The sequence below is a fragment of the Trichosurus vulpecula genome, chromosome 4 (genome assembly GCF_011100635.1).
Source record: "Trichosurus vulpecula isolate mTriVul1 chromosome 4, mTriVul1.pri, whole genome shotgun sequence".
NCBI classification, from domain to species: domain Eukaryota; kingdom Metazoa; phylum Chordata; class Mammalia; order Diprotodontia; family Phalangeridae; genus Trichosurus; species Trichosurus vulpecula.
The window spans coordinates 192,411,416-192,428,413 of record NC_050576.1 but is presented as its reverse complement, the minus strand read 5'-3'; the positions used below and the strand labels follow the sequence as shown (position 1 = coordinate 192,428,413).

The 16,998-nt window shown below is 44.9% G+C and overlaps 1 protein-coding gene across 3 annotated transcripts in view; it reads left to right on the top strand.

The window, feature by feature from the left end:
* Positions 1-16,702, top strand: part of ARHGAP27 (Rho GTPase activating protein 27) — a 65,664-nt gene extending 48,962 nt beyond the window's left edge. For all 3 annotated transcript variants that reach the window (XM_036757330.1, XM_036757332.1, XM_036757331.1), the window contains 13 exons: positions 109-189; positions 281-373; positions 3,646-3,713; positions 4,064-4,154; positions 6,572-6,676; positions 8,495-8,593; positions 11,968-12,073; positions 12,316-12,426; positions 13,067-13,165; positions 13,750-13,827; positions 14,439-14,573; positions 15,144-15,249; positions 15,437-16,702. In XM_036757330.1, the coding sequence (XP_036613225.1) occupies positions 109-189; positions 281-373; positions 3,646-3,713; positions 4,064-4,154; positions 6,572-6,676; positions 8,495-8,593; positions 11,968-12,073; positions 12,316-12,426; positions 13,067-13,165; positions 13,750-13,827; positions 14,439-14,573; positions 15,144-15,249; positions 15,437-15,614 (1,350 nt within the window). In that variant the 3' untranslated portion in view covers positions 15,615-16,702. The remainder of the gene's footprint in view (positions 1-108; positions 190-280; positions 374-3,645; positions 3,714-4,063; positions 4,155-6,571; positions 6,677-8,494; positions 8,594-11,967; positions 12,074-12,315; positions 12,427-13,066; positions 13,166-13,749; positions 13,828-14,438; positions 14,574-15,143; positions 15,250-15,436) is intronic.
* Positions 16,703-16,998: the final 296 nt, after the last annotated feature.

The window sequence follows — 16,998 nt, the reverse complement described above, 5'->3', positions numbered from 1 at the left end:
CCCCCTCTCATCCCGTCCCAGCCTCAGAGAAGCTCACCTGTCTAAGAACTTCTTCCCTCCCCCCACCCCCAACACGCAGTGGTCACTGATTGGACTTTTCCTCACCAGTGGATGAGGTCCGAGGATGAGCAGGGGAAGCCATACTTCTACAATCCCAGTGATAGCACCACCCAGTGGGAGCTTCCCCAGGTAATGGCCCTGGATCAGGGGGAGGGGGAGGGAAGGGATAGACATTACAGGGCAGGTGGAGGGATTCTGAGTGTCTGTCCCCTTCCCCCAGGTACCTGTCACGGGCCAGCGCCACCAAAGCAGCGGCAGCAAGTCCAGCCAGAGCAGTGATTCCCTGACACCAAGCAGCCCTCCAGAGGAGAAAGTGAGTGGGTTTGGGGCTCCCCAGAATGGAGCTGGGGAGCTGGGCATGGAGAGGGTTCTGTGAGAAAGGGACCAGACAAGCAGCGAATGCTGTCAGGGGAGTTTCTGACTCTCCTTCCCAATCTAGGCATTGCTTCTCTCTTTTTCTTTCTCTCTCTCTCTTCCTCTCTCTCTCTCTCTCTCTTCCCCCCCCCCCCTCTCTCTCTCTCTCTCTTCCTCTCTCTCTCTCTCTCTCTCTCTCTCTCTCTCTCTCTCTCTCTCTTCCCCCCGCCCCCTGCCCCGCACGCTTATATGCTGGGGGTAGGGAGGAGTTTTTCTACCCTCTCTCTAATCTCTTCTCCTGAACTCTGATCTCTCTCACACTTTCCACCTGTCAACTGGGAGTGGGGAACAAGAATAATAAACATCCTCTTCCTCACCATCATGGGAATGGAACAGTTCTACTTAAGCTGATTCTACTCCTGGATGGAGAACTTCCCTCCCTGTACCCCCATGATGGATACTAGAGTCATGAGCTTCGCCATTAACATCCCATGGCAGCTAGATGGCACTGTGGATAGAGCCCTACAACCTGAATCAGGAAAAACTTGAGATCAGGTCCAGTCTGGAACACTTCCTAAGTTGTGTGACCCAGGGCAAATCCCTTAACTTCTGTCTGCCTCAGTTTCCTCATCTGTAAAATCTTGGAGATAATAGTAGCACCCAACTCCTAAAGTTGTTGTGAGGACCAAAGGAGATAATATTTGTTAAGCCCTTTGCAAACTGTAAAGGGCTATTATTGTTTTTATTCTATCTTATCCTATAGGGGAAAACTGTCTAAAAGTAAAAAGGACCCCCAAGAAGTAATGAGTTCCTGTTCTAATTCCAAGGGTCAGAGAGGTAGGGATTAGGCTCTCCTGGCCATTCCCCAACATTCAGCCCCTAACACTCTCTAAAGAGATAATTACATGATAAACATTACTCTCATGCCACTAAAAGATGAAAGCAAAACCCAAGCCACAATTCTACTCATATTCTGATGAGATTTTTATTGAAGGTTAGGCATTATTGTAGAGATAAATTGCAGCCACCTAGATCTTGGATGATAGTAAGTATGGGAGACTCCACATTGCCCATCCCTTTCTTAGGGATTTCTGGATGAAGGGCACACTTCCTTTGGTCCTGGAGAGTTTCTTCTGGTTTTGCATCAGCCTTCTTGATGCCAATACAAATACACCTCTCCTTATGAGGGTCACAAGATAAATCCTCATTAGCAATGCAATTTGAGGCTGGATTGCTCCTGCCTCCACTCTGAAAAAGCCCCTTTTTTGCCATCTCTCAGTACTTATCAATTAGGCCCCTCGATCCTCAAGCATTCTTGTAGATTTCCTAGCACTGATTGGCCTGAGATAGCATGTACATGAAGCTACAGCTTGTATTTTCTGAGCGATAATTGGATAAGGCACATGACCTAGCTTATGGACCATGCTCATGATTGGTCTCTGACCCTCAGCAGCATCAGATGGAAGCGCCTTTTGGCTGGGAGATGCCTACGATGAACTGGTCCCATAATTAAGCTAAGGATGGCACACAGTCCGTGCCACTGGATGTGGTGGTTATTTCCGGATGGACGATATGCTCGTTTTGCATTCTAATAAGTATCCAGAGAACAACCTTGACAGAAGCTACAGTTATCTCGGTGGAACAAAGCCTTCTGCAGAAATTGGAACAAGAGGGAAAAAATGTTAGATTTTTGATAAGCAAATTTAGGAGAAAATGATTAACTCTTAGCATACAAGCAAAAAGGTTTTTTAGTAAGCAATACTTAATACAAAAGTTTCTTTTGATCAGAAAGGAGTCTCCCAACAGCAGGGGCTACACTTTCACTCTCAGTGCATACATAGCTGTAGTACCTTGAAGAATGAGGGGAGTCACGGCCATCAAATTAAGGCACTAAAAAATGAAAAAGGCTCCCCGGGACAGTTACCCATCACTAGGCTCTCTAAGCAGAGATTGGATGACCACTGGTCAAGGATATGGTAGAGAAGATTCCTGGGGCAGCTAGATAGTGAAGTGGATAGAGTGCTAGGTCTGGAGTCAGGAAGACTCATCTTCCTGAGTTCAGATCTGGCTTCAGGCACTTGCTAGCTGAGTGACCCTGGGCAAGTGACTTAACCCTATTTGCCTCAGTTTCCTCATCTGTAAAATGAGCTAGAGAAGGAAATGGCAAACAGTTCCAGTACCTTTCTTCAAACATGACTGAAACAACTGAACAACAAGAGAAGATTCCTGCTTAGTTCTGTATTGGGTTAGGTAACCTCCAAGGTCCTTCCAGCTAAGTTTCTGTGATTCTGAAGCAGGACCAAAAGGTGGACAAAAGTTTCAGGGTAGAACTATTTTTTTTATTTAGTATTTGTTTCCCAGTGATGTGTAAAAACAATTTTAAACATTTGTTTTTAAAACTTTGAGTTCCGAATTCTCTCCCTTTCTCCCTCCCCCCCATTGAGAAGGCAAACAGTTTAATATAGGTTATATATGTGTAGCCATGCAAAACATATCCATAATAGTCATGCTGTGAAAGAAAACATAGGCAAAATATAACTCAAGAAGAATAAAGAAAGTCTAAAAAAGTATGCTTCCATCTGTATTCAGACACCATCAGTTCTTTCTCTGGGTGTATGGAGGGCATTTTTCATCCTAAGTTCTTCAGAGTTGTCCTGGATCATTGTATCACTGAGAATAACTAAGTCATTCACACTGATCAATCTGCAATACTCCTGTTATTTTGTACCCAGTGCATTTTGCTTTGTATCGGCCTATGCAAGCCTTTCCAGGCTTTTCTGAGATCATCCTGCTGATCGTTTTCTTGAAGTACAATAGTATTCCATCATAATTACACACCACAGCTTGTTCAGCCATTCCCCATTGGGTGGGTATCCCCTCAATTTCTATTTCTTTGCAAGGTAGAACTTTCTAACAGCTCTCCAGAACAATGAAGAAATGGGCTATCTTCAATTCAGGTCAATTAAATATTTATTAAGCTCCTATTAAATATTTATTAAGCCTGGCACACAGTAGGCAAAAGAGGCAAAAGACAGTTCCTATCCTGAAGGAGCTATGTCCAGGCAGGAGCATCAAGGACTGCACTAGTTTCTGTCTCTGAGATTTAAATTCATTCAAAAGACTTTTACCAGGCAGGTGAACAGAATACCTGGCTAGGCTTGAAAATCTGTGATGCCCTCTGCCCACTTGCTGTTTTTGACCTTGTCTCTTCTTTCCCCAACATGCTCATAGTCCAAGACTCTGGATAAAGCTGGTGTCCTTCATCGCACCAAGACAGTGGACAAAGGGAAACGTCTACGGTGAGCGGGGGCAATTGATAGAGCTCAGTGAGCAGAACCAGGGACCAGAACTTGAGGGGAGACTGGATGGGGTAAGGGGTGTCATCGGGGTAGCTTCTAAGTACCCAAAGTCGAATCGCAGTGTAGTGGACAATATACATTTGAATCTCACCTCTGATAATTCCTAGCTATGTCTATGAGCAAGTCACTTAACCTCAGTATCTTCATCTGTGAAATGGAGATAGCTGGAGGAGGTGTATTTTGTGGGATTGTTTTGAGGTTCAGGTGAGATCATGTAGGCAGATTCTTAAGCATTATGTAAATGTCGGTGATGATGATGACAATGATAATGACATTGCTTCCCTCTTCAGTAAGAAGAACTGGAGCCCATCTTGGACTGTGCTAGAAGGCGGGATTCTGACCTTCTTTAAGGAATCAAAGGCCTCAATTGCTGGTGGCCTGGTGAGAGCCTCACCTAACCATGGGTCATGTCAGGGACAATCTCTTATACTTTACCCCTATAGACCCAATCCTCAGAGGGAGGGTTCCCCCTTGACATGGAGGTAGCTATCCTCTTCCTGACCATAGCAAGGGAAGGAATTTCTAGGAATATAATGTGTGGGACTTTGTGTCTTCCTTACAAACATACCTTATCTGAGACATTGGAGGGGGGAGACAGTGATCATTAGGATATATACCTCTCTTATCACTCCTCTTCTTGGCACTGCCTCCTACATTTGGGCTACTGCTTTTATTTCTTTCCCAGGGATATTCAGTCATTTCAATCATGTTCTGACTCTTTGTGACTCCATTTGGGGTTTTCTTGGCAAAGATACTAGAGCGGTTTGCCATTTCCTTCTCCAACTCATTTTACAGATGAGGAAACTGAGGCAAATAGGGTTAAGTGACTTGCCCAGGGTCACATAGCTACTAAGTGTCTGAGGCCAGATTTGAACTTAGGAAGATGAGTTTTTCCAACTCCAGACTCAGCACGCTATCTACTGTGCCACCTAGCTGCACTCAGCTAGGGCACCAGATAGCTTCCCTATATCCCAGGGATATAGAGGGCTTAAGGATGGGAACCTCTGGTCACCCAGTCCAAGCTGGGCTTCTCAGGCAGCTGGGTGGATAGAGCACTAGACCTTTGAGTCAGGAAGACCTGAGTTCAAGGCTGGCCTCAGACTAGCTGCATGACCCTGGCTAGATCACTTACCCTCTGTCTGCCTCTGTAAAATGGGCATAATCGCAGCACCTACCTCCCAGAGTTGTTGTGAGGATAAAATGATTTGTAGATCTTAGAAAATAATGATGAAGATGATGATTCCCATGCTGGCCTGGTGTCTTCAGTTACTGGGGATGTGGGAGAGGTGGTCTCATTGAGGCGGGGGCCAGTTGCAGGGAAGGGTTTTTTGAGCATATTATCAGTTATCCACTTTTCTTATGTCTCTGGCTCCTTTCCATCCACTGGTTGAAGAGAGGGACTATAGGATATAGGAGGAGAAGTTAATAGGACTGGAGCATAGAGGACCCTCCACCCCCACCCCAGGGACAGAGGAAGAACTCTCAGGGTGAACATCCCCTGAGTTAGCCACTGGGCTTGAGGAGTTCCAGTCCAAAGGGAGCAAGGAATGGGATCTGGCCTCATTACTGGAATAGGAAAATGACAAAGCAAATCCCACACACAGCCCATTAGACTGTGAGCGCCCAGAAAATAGAGACTGGTTTTTTTTTAAATTTTTTTGGAGCAGGGGAGGGCAAGGCAATTGGGGTTAAGTGATTTGCCCGAGGTCACACAGCTAATATGTGTCAAGTGTCTGAGGCTGGATTAACTTAGGTTCTCCTGACTCTAGGACCAGGGCTGCCCCAAGACTGCCTTTCTTTATATCCCCATTGCTTACCATAGTACTAAGCACATAGTAGGTGCCCAACAAATGTTTACTGACTGGGGTAGTCTTAACTTTTTGTGTGTCACAAACCCCCTTAGCAGTTGGATAAAGATCTCTCCTCAGAATAATGCTTTTTGTAAATGCATCATATGAAATACCTAGAATTACAAAGGGAACCAATCAGATTAAAATACAGTTATCAAAAAAGGGTTTTTTTTAAAGATTACAATCTCCAAGTTAAGAGCCCCTCATTATAGTGTACTGAACATGGAGTCAGGAAAACCGAGGTTCAGATCCTGCCCAAGACAGATACTTACTAGCTGTACAACCTTGTACAAGTCACTTAACCTCTTGGTGCCTTCATTTCCTCATCTGTAAAAATAAAGGGGTTGAATCTAGTGATCTTTAATGTCCCTTCCATCTTTAAATCAATGATCCTATTACTGTGTGACCCATTCTCCTTGCATTCCAGTACATATACTATTGGGACAGCCAGGTGGTGCAGGCCTGGAGTCAGGAACACTCATCTTCCTGAGTTCCAAATCTGGCCTTAGACACTTACTAGCTTTGTGCCACCGGGCAAGTCACAACCCTGTTTGTCTCAGTTTCTTCATCTATAAAATGTGCTGGAGAAGGCAATGGCAAAGAACTCCAGTATCTTTGCCAAGAAAACCCCAAATGGGGTCAAGAAGAATCAGACATGACTAAAGAACAACAAAACATATGCTGTTGTGGGGGGAGGGTTAGGGGGCTGAGGATAAGTTATACTTAAAGAGTAACCACAAACAAAAAGCTTCTCATTCCCCCAAGGTCAGAATCCCTCCCAGACACTCAAGGAATCCTGGGTGTTTGATCTCTCTTCTCAGACTGAACATGGCAGTTGCCAGATTCTTTCTTGTTCTCTGGCTTTGGAAGTTTCATCCGAGTTGGGGAAATGAAGGGGATAAGAAGAATGAGAGCTCAATGAAGATATTTCCTCCCCATTTCTTGCAGAGACAGCCATCCACCTTATCTACTCCAGAGTACACCGTAGACCTCCGAGGAGCCACCCTCAACTGGGCCGCCAAGGACAAGTCTAGCAAGAAGAATGTGCTACAGGTGAGGACCCTGGGACCCTTCTCTCACCCGATAGCTTCTGATGCCTCAGATCAGATCCTTTTTATGAGTAGGAGCCCATCTTTAACTTGGATCGAAAAACAAAAAACCCTATCTATCAGGTATGGCTTGCACAGTCAGTATATAGATTTTTCAATAGCTCCCAAACACTTCTTTGCTTTAGTTTCTCAACAATGTCCTTCAAACCTCTGAAAGCAGTCATATGTAAACAAACTGATGGACCACAATGCCTTGCAACCATCCCCACCTTTAATCTCTACTTGTGATAACTGAAGCTGCCTTAAAACAAGTCCTCTTAGCATATTCACGTGAAGGGCAGTTTTTCCTAGGTCCTCAGAACTGTCTTAAGACACTTTTCTCACAAATGTCCTTTTTCTGCCCCTTTTGGCAGATATAATATTTGGATGAAAGGGGGCAGTGCCTTTTCATGTAAACTTAACAAATGTCAACAAACACAAACACTTCAATAGATGAAGAAGAAAAGAGGAGTATTTATGAAACTGGGAACTTTTATGCAGCTTTTCCAAAGTGTATATTCAATTTAACAAGATAGTCACAAAACTGCCCTATATCTCTACATCCTCTTTGAATTTCCTTCCGTTCCCTTCTGTAGATTAATTTTTTTCCATTAATACTTCTCTTTTTCTTCTTTTTAGATTTTATTTATTTATTTATTATCATTATATTATATATTATATAATTTATATTATATATATATTTTTTACATCACTACCATTATCTACCAACTCTTCCCCACTCCACCCTCCCCTCTCCAAAATAAAAGTCCTCTCTTGTAACAAATAAGTACAGTCAGACAAAACAAATTCACATATTGGGCATGCCTGGAAAATGTATGCACATCTAGTCCCTTTCTGCCAAGAGATAGGAGGCATGTCCCACTGCAGGATCTTGAAAACTGGGGAGGGACATGGTTAGGTATGTCCCTCTCCCATAGTTCCCCACTGTCTACAAAATTTAATTATAAACTTTTGTGTATAGCCCCTAATATTTGAGGTTTCCATAATTGAAGACCCCACCTCAAACCTTTTATTCCTCCCCTTCATGGTTGTATTCTAGTTAAACTAGAACAACCAATCACTCTAGCCCCCATATTCATCTCACCGATCTTGTCTTCTCCATCTTCTATGCCTTTGCTTTTGAAGTATTCCCTGCCTAGAATGGACCCTCCTTCTCCTCTCTCTCTTCCCCACTTAACTTGGGTGCCATGAAGCCTTGCCTGACTTGCCCTGCCCACACTCACCCCAGGCTGAAAGTCAGCTCTCCCCTCTGCAGGTGTCTCAGTAAACCTTGCCTGTGGGTCATGTCAGACTAAACAGCCTCCAAGGTCCCTGCTATCTTTCTATCTGTGCTTCTGTGCTCCTGTGAATTGCTCCAAATTGCTCTATTTACCTTACTCCCTGTTGTTTCATAATTGTGTAGGTGTGTTTTCCTTTGTTTGATCATAAACTCTCTGAGTACATCTCTATTTTTATATCCACAATGGATAATACAGTCTTATGATGTAATACAGTTAATGATTAATGAATTACTATCACCACATAGTGGGAGGTGGTGGCTTGGGTGGCATGCTATCCATAGGACTCCGTAGTCTGTCTTGTCCTGTTAGACATTTTTTTAATCAAGAACTTGGACAAAGATTTAAATGACCCTTGCATATAGTAGGCACTTAGTAAATGAATACATCAGGCCAGGGTGGGGAAATTCAGCTCAGATCAGGGCCTTCCCTCTTCTGATCATAAATGCCTTACTGAATTATGTGGAAATGTTTTGCCGTTCCAGCTCCAGAGCCGAGATGGCTCTGAGTACCTGATTCAGCATGACTCAGAGCCCATTATTGGGACGTGGTACAAGGCTATCAGTCAGGGAATCCGGGAGCAGGTAACAATATTCATTGTGGGGAGGCATGGTTTGGGATGGGAGGAAAGGGACCAGTGTTCATGGATGGAATGGGCCCAACTTTCAGCTGAGATCAAGCCTGTCCTTGGGACTGGGAGCCAATACTCACAGTCTTGACCTAGATTAGATAATTTGCTATCACTGTAGAAGAAGGAGAGAAATCCTATTTTTCCTTCTGCTGGATTATGTTGCTGTGTGTGTGTGATAAGGGAAGTCATTCATAGTCAGAATCAGGAGTTGGGAAGGACCACAGGGATCAGCTACTTCAAACCCCTCAGTTTAACAGAGAAGAAAAGGAAGGCCCTCAGCACCTATCCACCCACCCACCCACCTAGGTCCCTCAGAATTGAGACCTGATCCCCAGCAGGGTTAAGATGGAGGCAACAACAGCCCTGACTGTGTCTTCTATAGCATGGTGGATGGTTTCCCATACCTAAAAATGTTGATTAAGGGATTGATGTCACTCTGGACAGGGGTGAGGAGAGTTGTTCTTTAGTGGTCTGCCATAGGCTCTGATTTTTGCGTTGTCCTATTTGACTTTATTGTTATTTTTGTATTTTAATAGCTTATCTGCATTTTAAAAATTAAGAATTAAAGATGTAAATGACACACTTATATAGCAGGTTTTTAGAAATAATTACCTCCCTCTCCCTCATGCAGCCTAGTGACAATCACACCAGACCTCCACTTCCAGGCAGCTAGCTCTAAATTGTCACCTTATTCTCATCTTAAGTTCTAAAGAAATCAAGATGTATTCTGATATTTCCTCATAAATCAGTAGGAATACAAGACTTTCATTTATTAGCCAATTATCTCTGACCAGTTTACTAAACCAAGGAAACCTCTTTTCTCATAAACTTTTTTTCTTTTCCCTTTCTCAGAACCCCACCCTCCCCAATTCTATAGGATTAAATAAACATAATTGTTACTGGCTATACAATTTATTAATAGTATAACAATAGAAAGATATATTTAAATAATATATCACAGTAAGAAAGATAATAGCCAGTCACCTCTAACCCTCAACTACAACTGCTGACTTCTCCTCAACTCTGGAAAGCCAGCCCCACTATGGTGCCCTCTCAGAATGTCAGTAAGAGTCTCTTAAGAATTCTCTTTTGGGGTACTTTCTCAACAACCTAAGACAAATTTCTTTCAAGAAATACCTCTTTTGTCTTTCTCAAAGGTTTCGAAGTCTCTCAGGAAAGAAGTTCCTTTAGTCCTTTGACTTTTTTCCCCAAGTCTTTCTCCTGGTGTACCAGTTAACAGTCTCTAGATGACAGTTTTATTGCTACTCTCTTTAAGATTTTATTACTGATTAAAGATAGAGTGATAAACCCAAGTCTCTGTGAAAGGGGTTACTGAAGCTAGAGTTAGACTTACTAATTTTGTGGATGGTACAAATGTGAGAAGGAGAGGTAAGCTCAGGCACCAGAATCAGGATTTAAAAGTATTTACACAGGGGCAGCTACATGGCACAGTGAGTAGAACACCAGCCCTGGAGTCAGGAGAACCTGAGTTCAAATCCAGCCTCAGACACTTGACACACTTACTAGCTGTGTGACCTTGAGCAAGTCACTTAACCCCAATTGCCCTGCCTTCCCCCCTCCAAAAAAAAGTATTTACATGGTCTGGCTCTATGGGCCAGAGAACTAACAATATGAAATTTAATAGGGATAAATATAAAATGAGGGTCACAGTGACCAGGCAACATAACATCCACCAGTGATAAAATTGTGCTGGAGAAGCAGTGTAAAAAATATCATCACAAAGCTGTGTGACCATAAGAGGAGGTCGGGTGGTCATTTATCCAGAGGAAAGGAGATCTCATTGACTGTGTGGTCCACAAAATGTTAAGCGATCTGGAGGAAAACCCCCAACACCAGGGGAGGGACCCCCTGTAGAACACTCATGGGAGGATGTGGATAAGAAAGATTCAAAATGGTAAGTCACGGGTGGGCTATGATTTGTACAACTGGAGGGAGGACCCACATTGACGAGATCACTGGTCCATCAAAGCATCAAAACATAAAATCCCACACTTGGGTTTAAAATAATCAACTGTACAGATACAGGATAGGGAAGTTCTGACTTAACAGTTGTTTATGAGAAAAAACATCTAAAGAACAGGAGTTCTTAATTCAAGGTCTATGGATAGATTTTAAAGGAGTCTATAAGCCTGGACAGGAAAAATTTTACATCTTTATTTCAATATTATTGGTTTCCTTCATAGCCTTATGTATCTTATTTTATTTAAAAAAACATCCTTCTGAGAAGGAGTCCACAGGCTTCACCAGCCAGCCAAAGGGGTCCATGACACAGACCTGCTTTAGAGGTACGAATAGACTGCAAACTTGATATGAGCCAACAGTGTATAATAAGATCATTGATTTAGAGCTGGAAAGGATCTTCAAGGCCATCGAGGTCAATTCCCTCCCATTTTTCAGATAAGAAAACTTAGGCACAGAGAGGTTGAATTAACAACTTGCCCAGGGTCACACAGCTGCTAAGTGTCTAATGTGGGATTTGAACACAGATCCTCTTGACTCCCAAGTCTAGTGCCTTTTCCATCAAACCAGTTGTTCCCAAAGTACAATTCTGAGATCTCTGGGGATCCCCAAAACCTTTTTGGGGGTCTGTGAGGTCAAAGCAATTTTATATAATATTACGATGTTTTAATTTCTAATATAGTAGATATCTATATATATATATATATATTTCACAAAACAAAAGCACTTTGGGATCCTAAATTTTTGAAAGGGGTCTTAAGCCCAAAATATTTGAGAACTATTATGCATGCTACCTTTCAAATTTATGTTCTAATTTCTAATATAGTAGATATCTATAGATATAATTCACAAAACAAAACCTTTTTGGGATCGTCAATTTTTAAAAGTTATTTTTTTTTCTTGCAGAGGGGAAGGCAGGGCAGTTAGGGTTAAGTGACTTGCCCAAGGTCACACAGCTAGTAAGTGTGTCAAGTGTCTGAGTCCAGATTTGAACTCAGGTCCTCCTGACTCCAGGGCCAGTGCTCTACTCACTGCACCACCTAGCTGCCCCTTAAAAGTTATTTAAAGGGGTCCTGAGCCCAAAATATTTGAGAACTATTGTGCTACCCCATGCTACCTTTCAAATTTATAGGAAGGTAGATTTCACCTTGATAAAAGGAGAAACTCTCCATTGTCCAATGCTGGAAGTTTATCTTATGAGACAGTGAGCCCCCATCACTGTGAGTGTTCAAGCAGATCAGACCCCAGAGGAGGACCTATCAGGAATGCTATACATGGGATTCCTATTTTGGGGAAATGAGATTTGAAAAGAGGGCCTCTTCCAACTCCGAAATTTTATGACTCTAGTCCACAGATGCCTACCCTGAGACTGACAGTGAAAATAGTGCTGACTTTGGGTCCATTGAGCGGCTGGGAGGTGGAAGGGAGAAAGAAGAGGAAAAGAAACATCCTAGTAAGTAGGACTAGGAACTGGGAGGTGGTGGGAGATATTGGGGTGGGGGAGGGGGAAGAAAGGAGACTTCCATCACAGGGCAGGGAAGTCTTCTCCCCACTCCATCTCAGTGGTAAGGTTGGAGAGAAATCTCTGAGCAACCTTATCTAGGATGAAGAAGTTCTCTTTGAAGGTTATTTGGTACCTACAGTCCTGGGCTCTCAAGTAGCTCCCCTAATGGATGCTGGGCTTGCCACCCACAGTGAGTCCCATGGGTCCTGAGAATGACTCCAACAAGGTTCGGCACAAACTCCGAAAATTCTTATTGAGGAGACCAACCCTGCAGTCTCTTCGAGATAAGGGCTACATCAAAGGTAGGGGGTGTATATGTGTGTGTGTGTGTGTGTTGTATGTGTATGTTGTGTGTGTGGTTTTGTGTGTGTGTGTGTGTTTGAGCATGCACATACAACAGAGAGGATGAGAGGCATGATGGATAGTATGGATCTATGTATCATTGGATTTTTTGGAAGTATTTTCTCTCTCTTTCACCTCCTCCCACCCATAGGAAAAAAGAAAAAGAAAACCCATGTAACAAATATGCATAGTAAAAACAAATGAGTTACCCATTGGTCATGTCCCAAAATGTCTATTTCGCCTTCACCCTGAGCCCATCACCTCTCTGTCAGGAGGCGGGCTGCATGCTTCATCATCAGTCCTCTGGAATCATAGCTGGCCGTTGCATTGACCAGAGGTTTTCAATCTTGCCAAACCACTTTCTGTGCAATAAATTCCAGGATAAATTGTTCTCAGTTTGCCCGTTTCACTCTGCATTGTCTGCCTAGGTTTCTCTGAGTCTCTCTTGTCATGTCTGTATATAGCCCAGTAGTCAGCTATGTGTATTTTGTTCTATACCCTGCCCCACCCTGGATCTCTGTTTTCTGAATGCCGGGGAGGGGGCATCTGGAGGCAGCCTTCATGGTACTTGAGCTCTGGTTCTCCCGTCTGCCCTTTCAGACCAGGTGTTTGGCTGCGCGTTGTCTACATTATGTGAGCGAGAGAACAGCCTCATACCCCGCTTCGTGCAGCAGTGTATCCGGACAGTGGAGGCTCGGGGTACGTGGGCACTAGGAACTGTTCTTGTCCCCCATTCCCAAGAGGGGAGCTCCTCAAGCCTAGGGAGGACATGGGGTGGGGCTGGGGTACAAGGAGCCTCCTAGTCACCGTTAATCTGATTCTCTCCCCTCCTCCTTGCCCTCTAGGCTCAGACTTCTCTTCCACCTCACCATGACTCTTTATTGAACTGGGTACTAGGTGAGGTCCTATACTGAGCCAGGAGAACAGAGCAAAAGCCCTGCTCTTTTGGGAAGTGTGGAGTTGGGGGTGGGGAGACCTGATCTGAAATACAGATGCAGTTAGACATAATGCCCTTTTCATCATTAACTGCTCCTTATGAAAAATGAGACCATGCACTTTATAGAGACAAGGGGAGGACAGAGAGACAGCGGAGCAAGCGCTGGACAAGGAAGGTTGAGTCAAATCAGAAGATAAATACATGACTTGTTGAGAGTAGATAAAGATATCGCTTTGGGGTGAGAGGTGGTAGTGGGGGAAGGGGAGTTGTGTCTCTTCTGTCCCCAGTGAATCCAGGAGGGCTTCCTGGAAGAAGTGGAAGCCAGCTTCTCTTTCAACTCTGCTAGGGTTGGACATTGATGGATTGTACCGCATCAGTGGGAATCTGGCCACCATCCAGAAACTTCGTTACAAAGTGGACCATGGTGAGTCTGCCTGAGTCGTCTTGTTTCTTTTAAGCTAAAGAATGTACTAAGACACCCACATTGCAGGTGGGACGGTGGGGAAGTATTTTCTATTAGGTTCTATGGCTCATAGAGTAGAGGAACCCTTCATTATGAGGCCTTGTCCCTGGAGTTCCCATAGTCCTCTCTTTCCCCCCCCCTCGCTTTTGGAGGCAATCAGGGTTAAGTGACTTGCCCAGGGTCACACAGCTAGTGTCTGAGGTGGAATTTGAATTCAGGTCCTCCTGACTTCCACAGCACCACCTAGCTACCCCTTTCTCATAGTCCTTTGCCAGGAAATAGCTGGATCCAGGCCAGTCTCCAGACATATGAGAAGGCTGAGTTGTGAGGGAGATTCCCTTGGCTGAGAGAGCTATGAAAAATCCCTCACACCTGCCCCATGGAATCTGAGGTCCTGTCAATTCTGTCAAACTTAGCCAAGGCCTTGTTTGGATTCCCTGGGCCCCAGGGCCTCTTCCCTCCTTGCCCAAGGCATCCTTCCCCCCTCTTTCCCCTCTCCCAATGACGGCTGGGGAGAGAGGACTCGAGCCAGCTCCCCTCACTCCCACTCCTCTCTTCTCTTCCTCCTTCAGATGAGCGGCTGGACCTGGATGACGGGCGATGGGAGGACGTCCACGTCATTACCGGAGCATTGAAGCTCTTCTTCCGGGAGCTGCCTGAGCCCCTCTTCCCCTTCTCTTACTTCCGCCAGTTCATCGCAGCCATCAGTGAGAGATGAGGCCTGGGGGGCAGTGGTGGTGACATTGAGCTTATAGGGAAAAGACAGGAATGGAGAGATGGAATGATCTAAATGGTCGCAATCCCATCAGGTGTCTCCCTGGGAAAGGAAGGGCGGCTCCTTTATCAATAAATACCGACATTTCTAGAGCATTGTAAAGTTTGCAAAAAGCTTCATGTACATTATCTCATTTGTGAGCCAAGTGCTATGGGTAATATTATCTCCATTTTATAGCTAGAGAAACTGAGGCTCAGGAGGCTAAGTGGCTTGCTTAAAGTCCCATAGCTTGTAATTATCAGAGGTGGGATTTGAACCCAGTTCCCTGTTGACACCCAAGTTCAGCATTCTTTCCACTATGCCACCACAGGCAGCTTCTTTCGTCCCCTCTGGGTTTCTCAAGAATGCCTTCCCCAACCCCATCCTCTAAACGTCAGGAGGATGCTGTAGAAGGAAAGATTTGACTCAGCTGAGGGTGGGAATTCAGCTCTTCCTTGCACCAGACAGAGAACACTTTCCAGCCCAGACTCCCTTGACTGAGTTCTTTCTCCCCTCACCCCAGAACTCCAGGATCAGGCCCAGCGGAGCTGCCTCATCCGGGACCTGGTGCATTCCCTTCCCGCCCCCAACCAAAACACCATGCGTGTCCTCTTCCAGCACCTCTGCAGGTAAGGAAAGGTCTTTCCTCTTTTATTGGGGGGGGGTACCCAGAGGGGTTAACCCTACAGCTCTGAGACACCCGGATTTAGCATTTGAGCTCAGGCTCTGCAGAAGTCCTCAGTGGGGTTAGGGGAGCCCCATGTCCACATCCACAGCTTGTCTTTCCACCCTGATCCCTGTGCCTTCCCTCCCCAGGGTGATTGAGCAAAAAGAAAAAAACCGCATGTCCGTACAGAGCGTGGCGATCGTCTTTGGGCCCACACTGCTGCGGCCTGAGTTTGAGGAGGGAAACATGCCCATGACCATGGTGTTTCAGAACCAAGTGGTTGAGCTGATACTCCAGCAATGCAGAGACATCTTTCCCCCATGCTGACCCAGCCTTGCCAGAGGCCAGGACACACCTGGACAGTGGGATGTAGACACAATGGGGCGGGAGGGTAGAGAAAGGGGTAGGGGGACATCGATTTAACCAATAAATGGAGAGAGTTTCCTTTGTGCTGGGCTTGTTGTCCTGTGGCTCAGCAGGGTGGGGGTCTCTAGCAGGTCTTGGGTACCCAGAAATTTGGCAGGAAGGGAGGAGATAGCCTGCATCACCCTCCCCTTCCCAAATCTCTCCTCCCCCTCAGTCCCCTAGTATAGAAAGCTAGAATCATGGGCTTCAGAGTTGGAAGGGACCTTAGACATCATCTCGTCCAGCCCCCTCACTTTATGGATAAAGAAAGAGGCCGCATGGGTCCAATGGGGAAACACCCATTGAGTGACTTGCCAAGATCACTTAGGTGGTGGTGTAGAGAGAGGTGAGGGGAAGAGTAGGAGACAAGGCTAGAAGCAGAGACTGGTGTCAGGCTACAGAGCCATGAATGCCAGAAAAAAAGGAGTTTGAATGTTATTTGGACGGCAGGAGGGAGCCATGAACAATTTTTGAGCAGAACCACATAACCCACTGAAGGAGAAAGATTTCTGGGTTACTCTTCAAGGTCAAGGTGTCCCCAGGGGCTCATGGTGGCCTTCTAACCTCTGTGAATCCAGAATCTCTCAGCCCACATAGTCCTTAAAAGACTCAACAGTTAGAGAAATGAGTGAGCATCCCGTGCCTCAGCCTGGGGTTAAGACTGACAAAACAGGGACAAATGGAAAATGGGACAGCTATGGAATGAGGCACCCTAATGTTAATCTTCAGGCCATGAGGCTCACACTCTTTATCTGTGACGCTGTGCATCATTCATTCTGCACCCCTATAAAGGCAAATTCCTTGCCTTTGACCACCACCAACGGGACTTAGCCCTGGGGAATCCACAGCGACCCCTGGTGGCAAGTTTAAGTAATAAAAAGGATCACAACTCATGATCAGCCATTAGGGAGCTGAGTCCTGCTGTCTAGAAGAAGCCTACAGTTTAAGTCAGTGGATTTGAAACTTTTTTGATTGCTCATGCCTATCAATAAAAAAAGTTGGAAAACACACTGCCAATATGTGTGTATTTACTTATTTGCAAATTATATGCACAAATTGTACTGGCGAAGCAGCCTTAGCCTAGTGGGCACGGAGTTGGTTGGGAAGCCAGCAACACTTGGGTTTTAGTCCTGCCTTTGACACGGTATGGCTTTGTGAGCCTGGGCAAGTATTTTAACCTCCAGGGGCTCAAGGTTGCAGAGAAAATGCCAACCTGAATTGGGAGACAGAGTTGGAGCACGTAGGAGTTCCCAATATTATTAATAACACAGATCTAGCCCTTATTCATACTATTGTACTAATAATT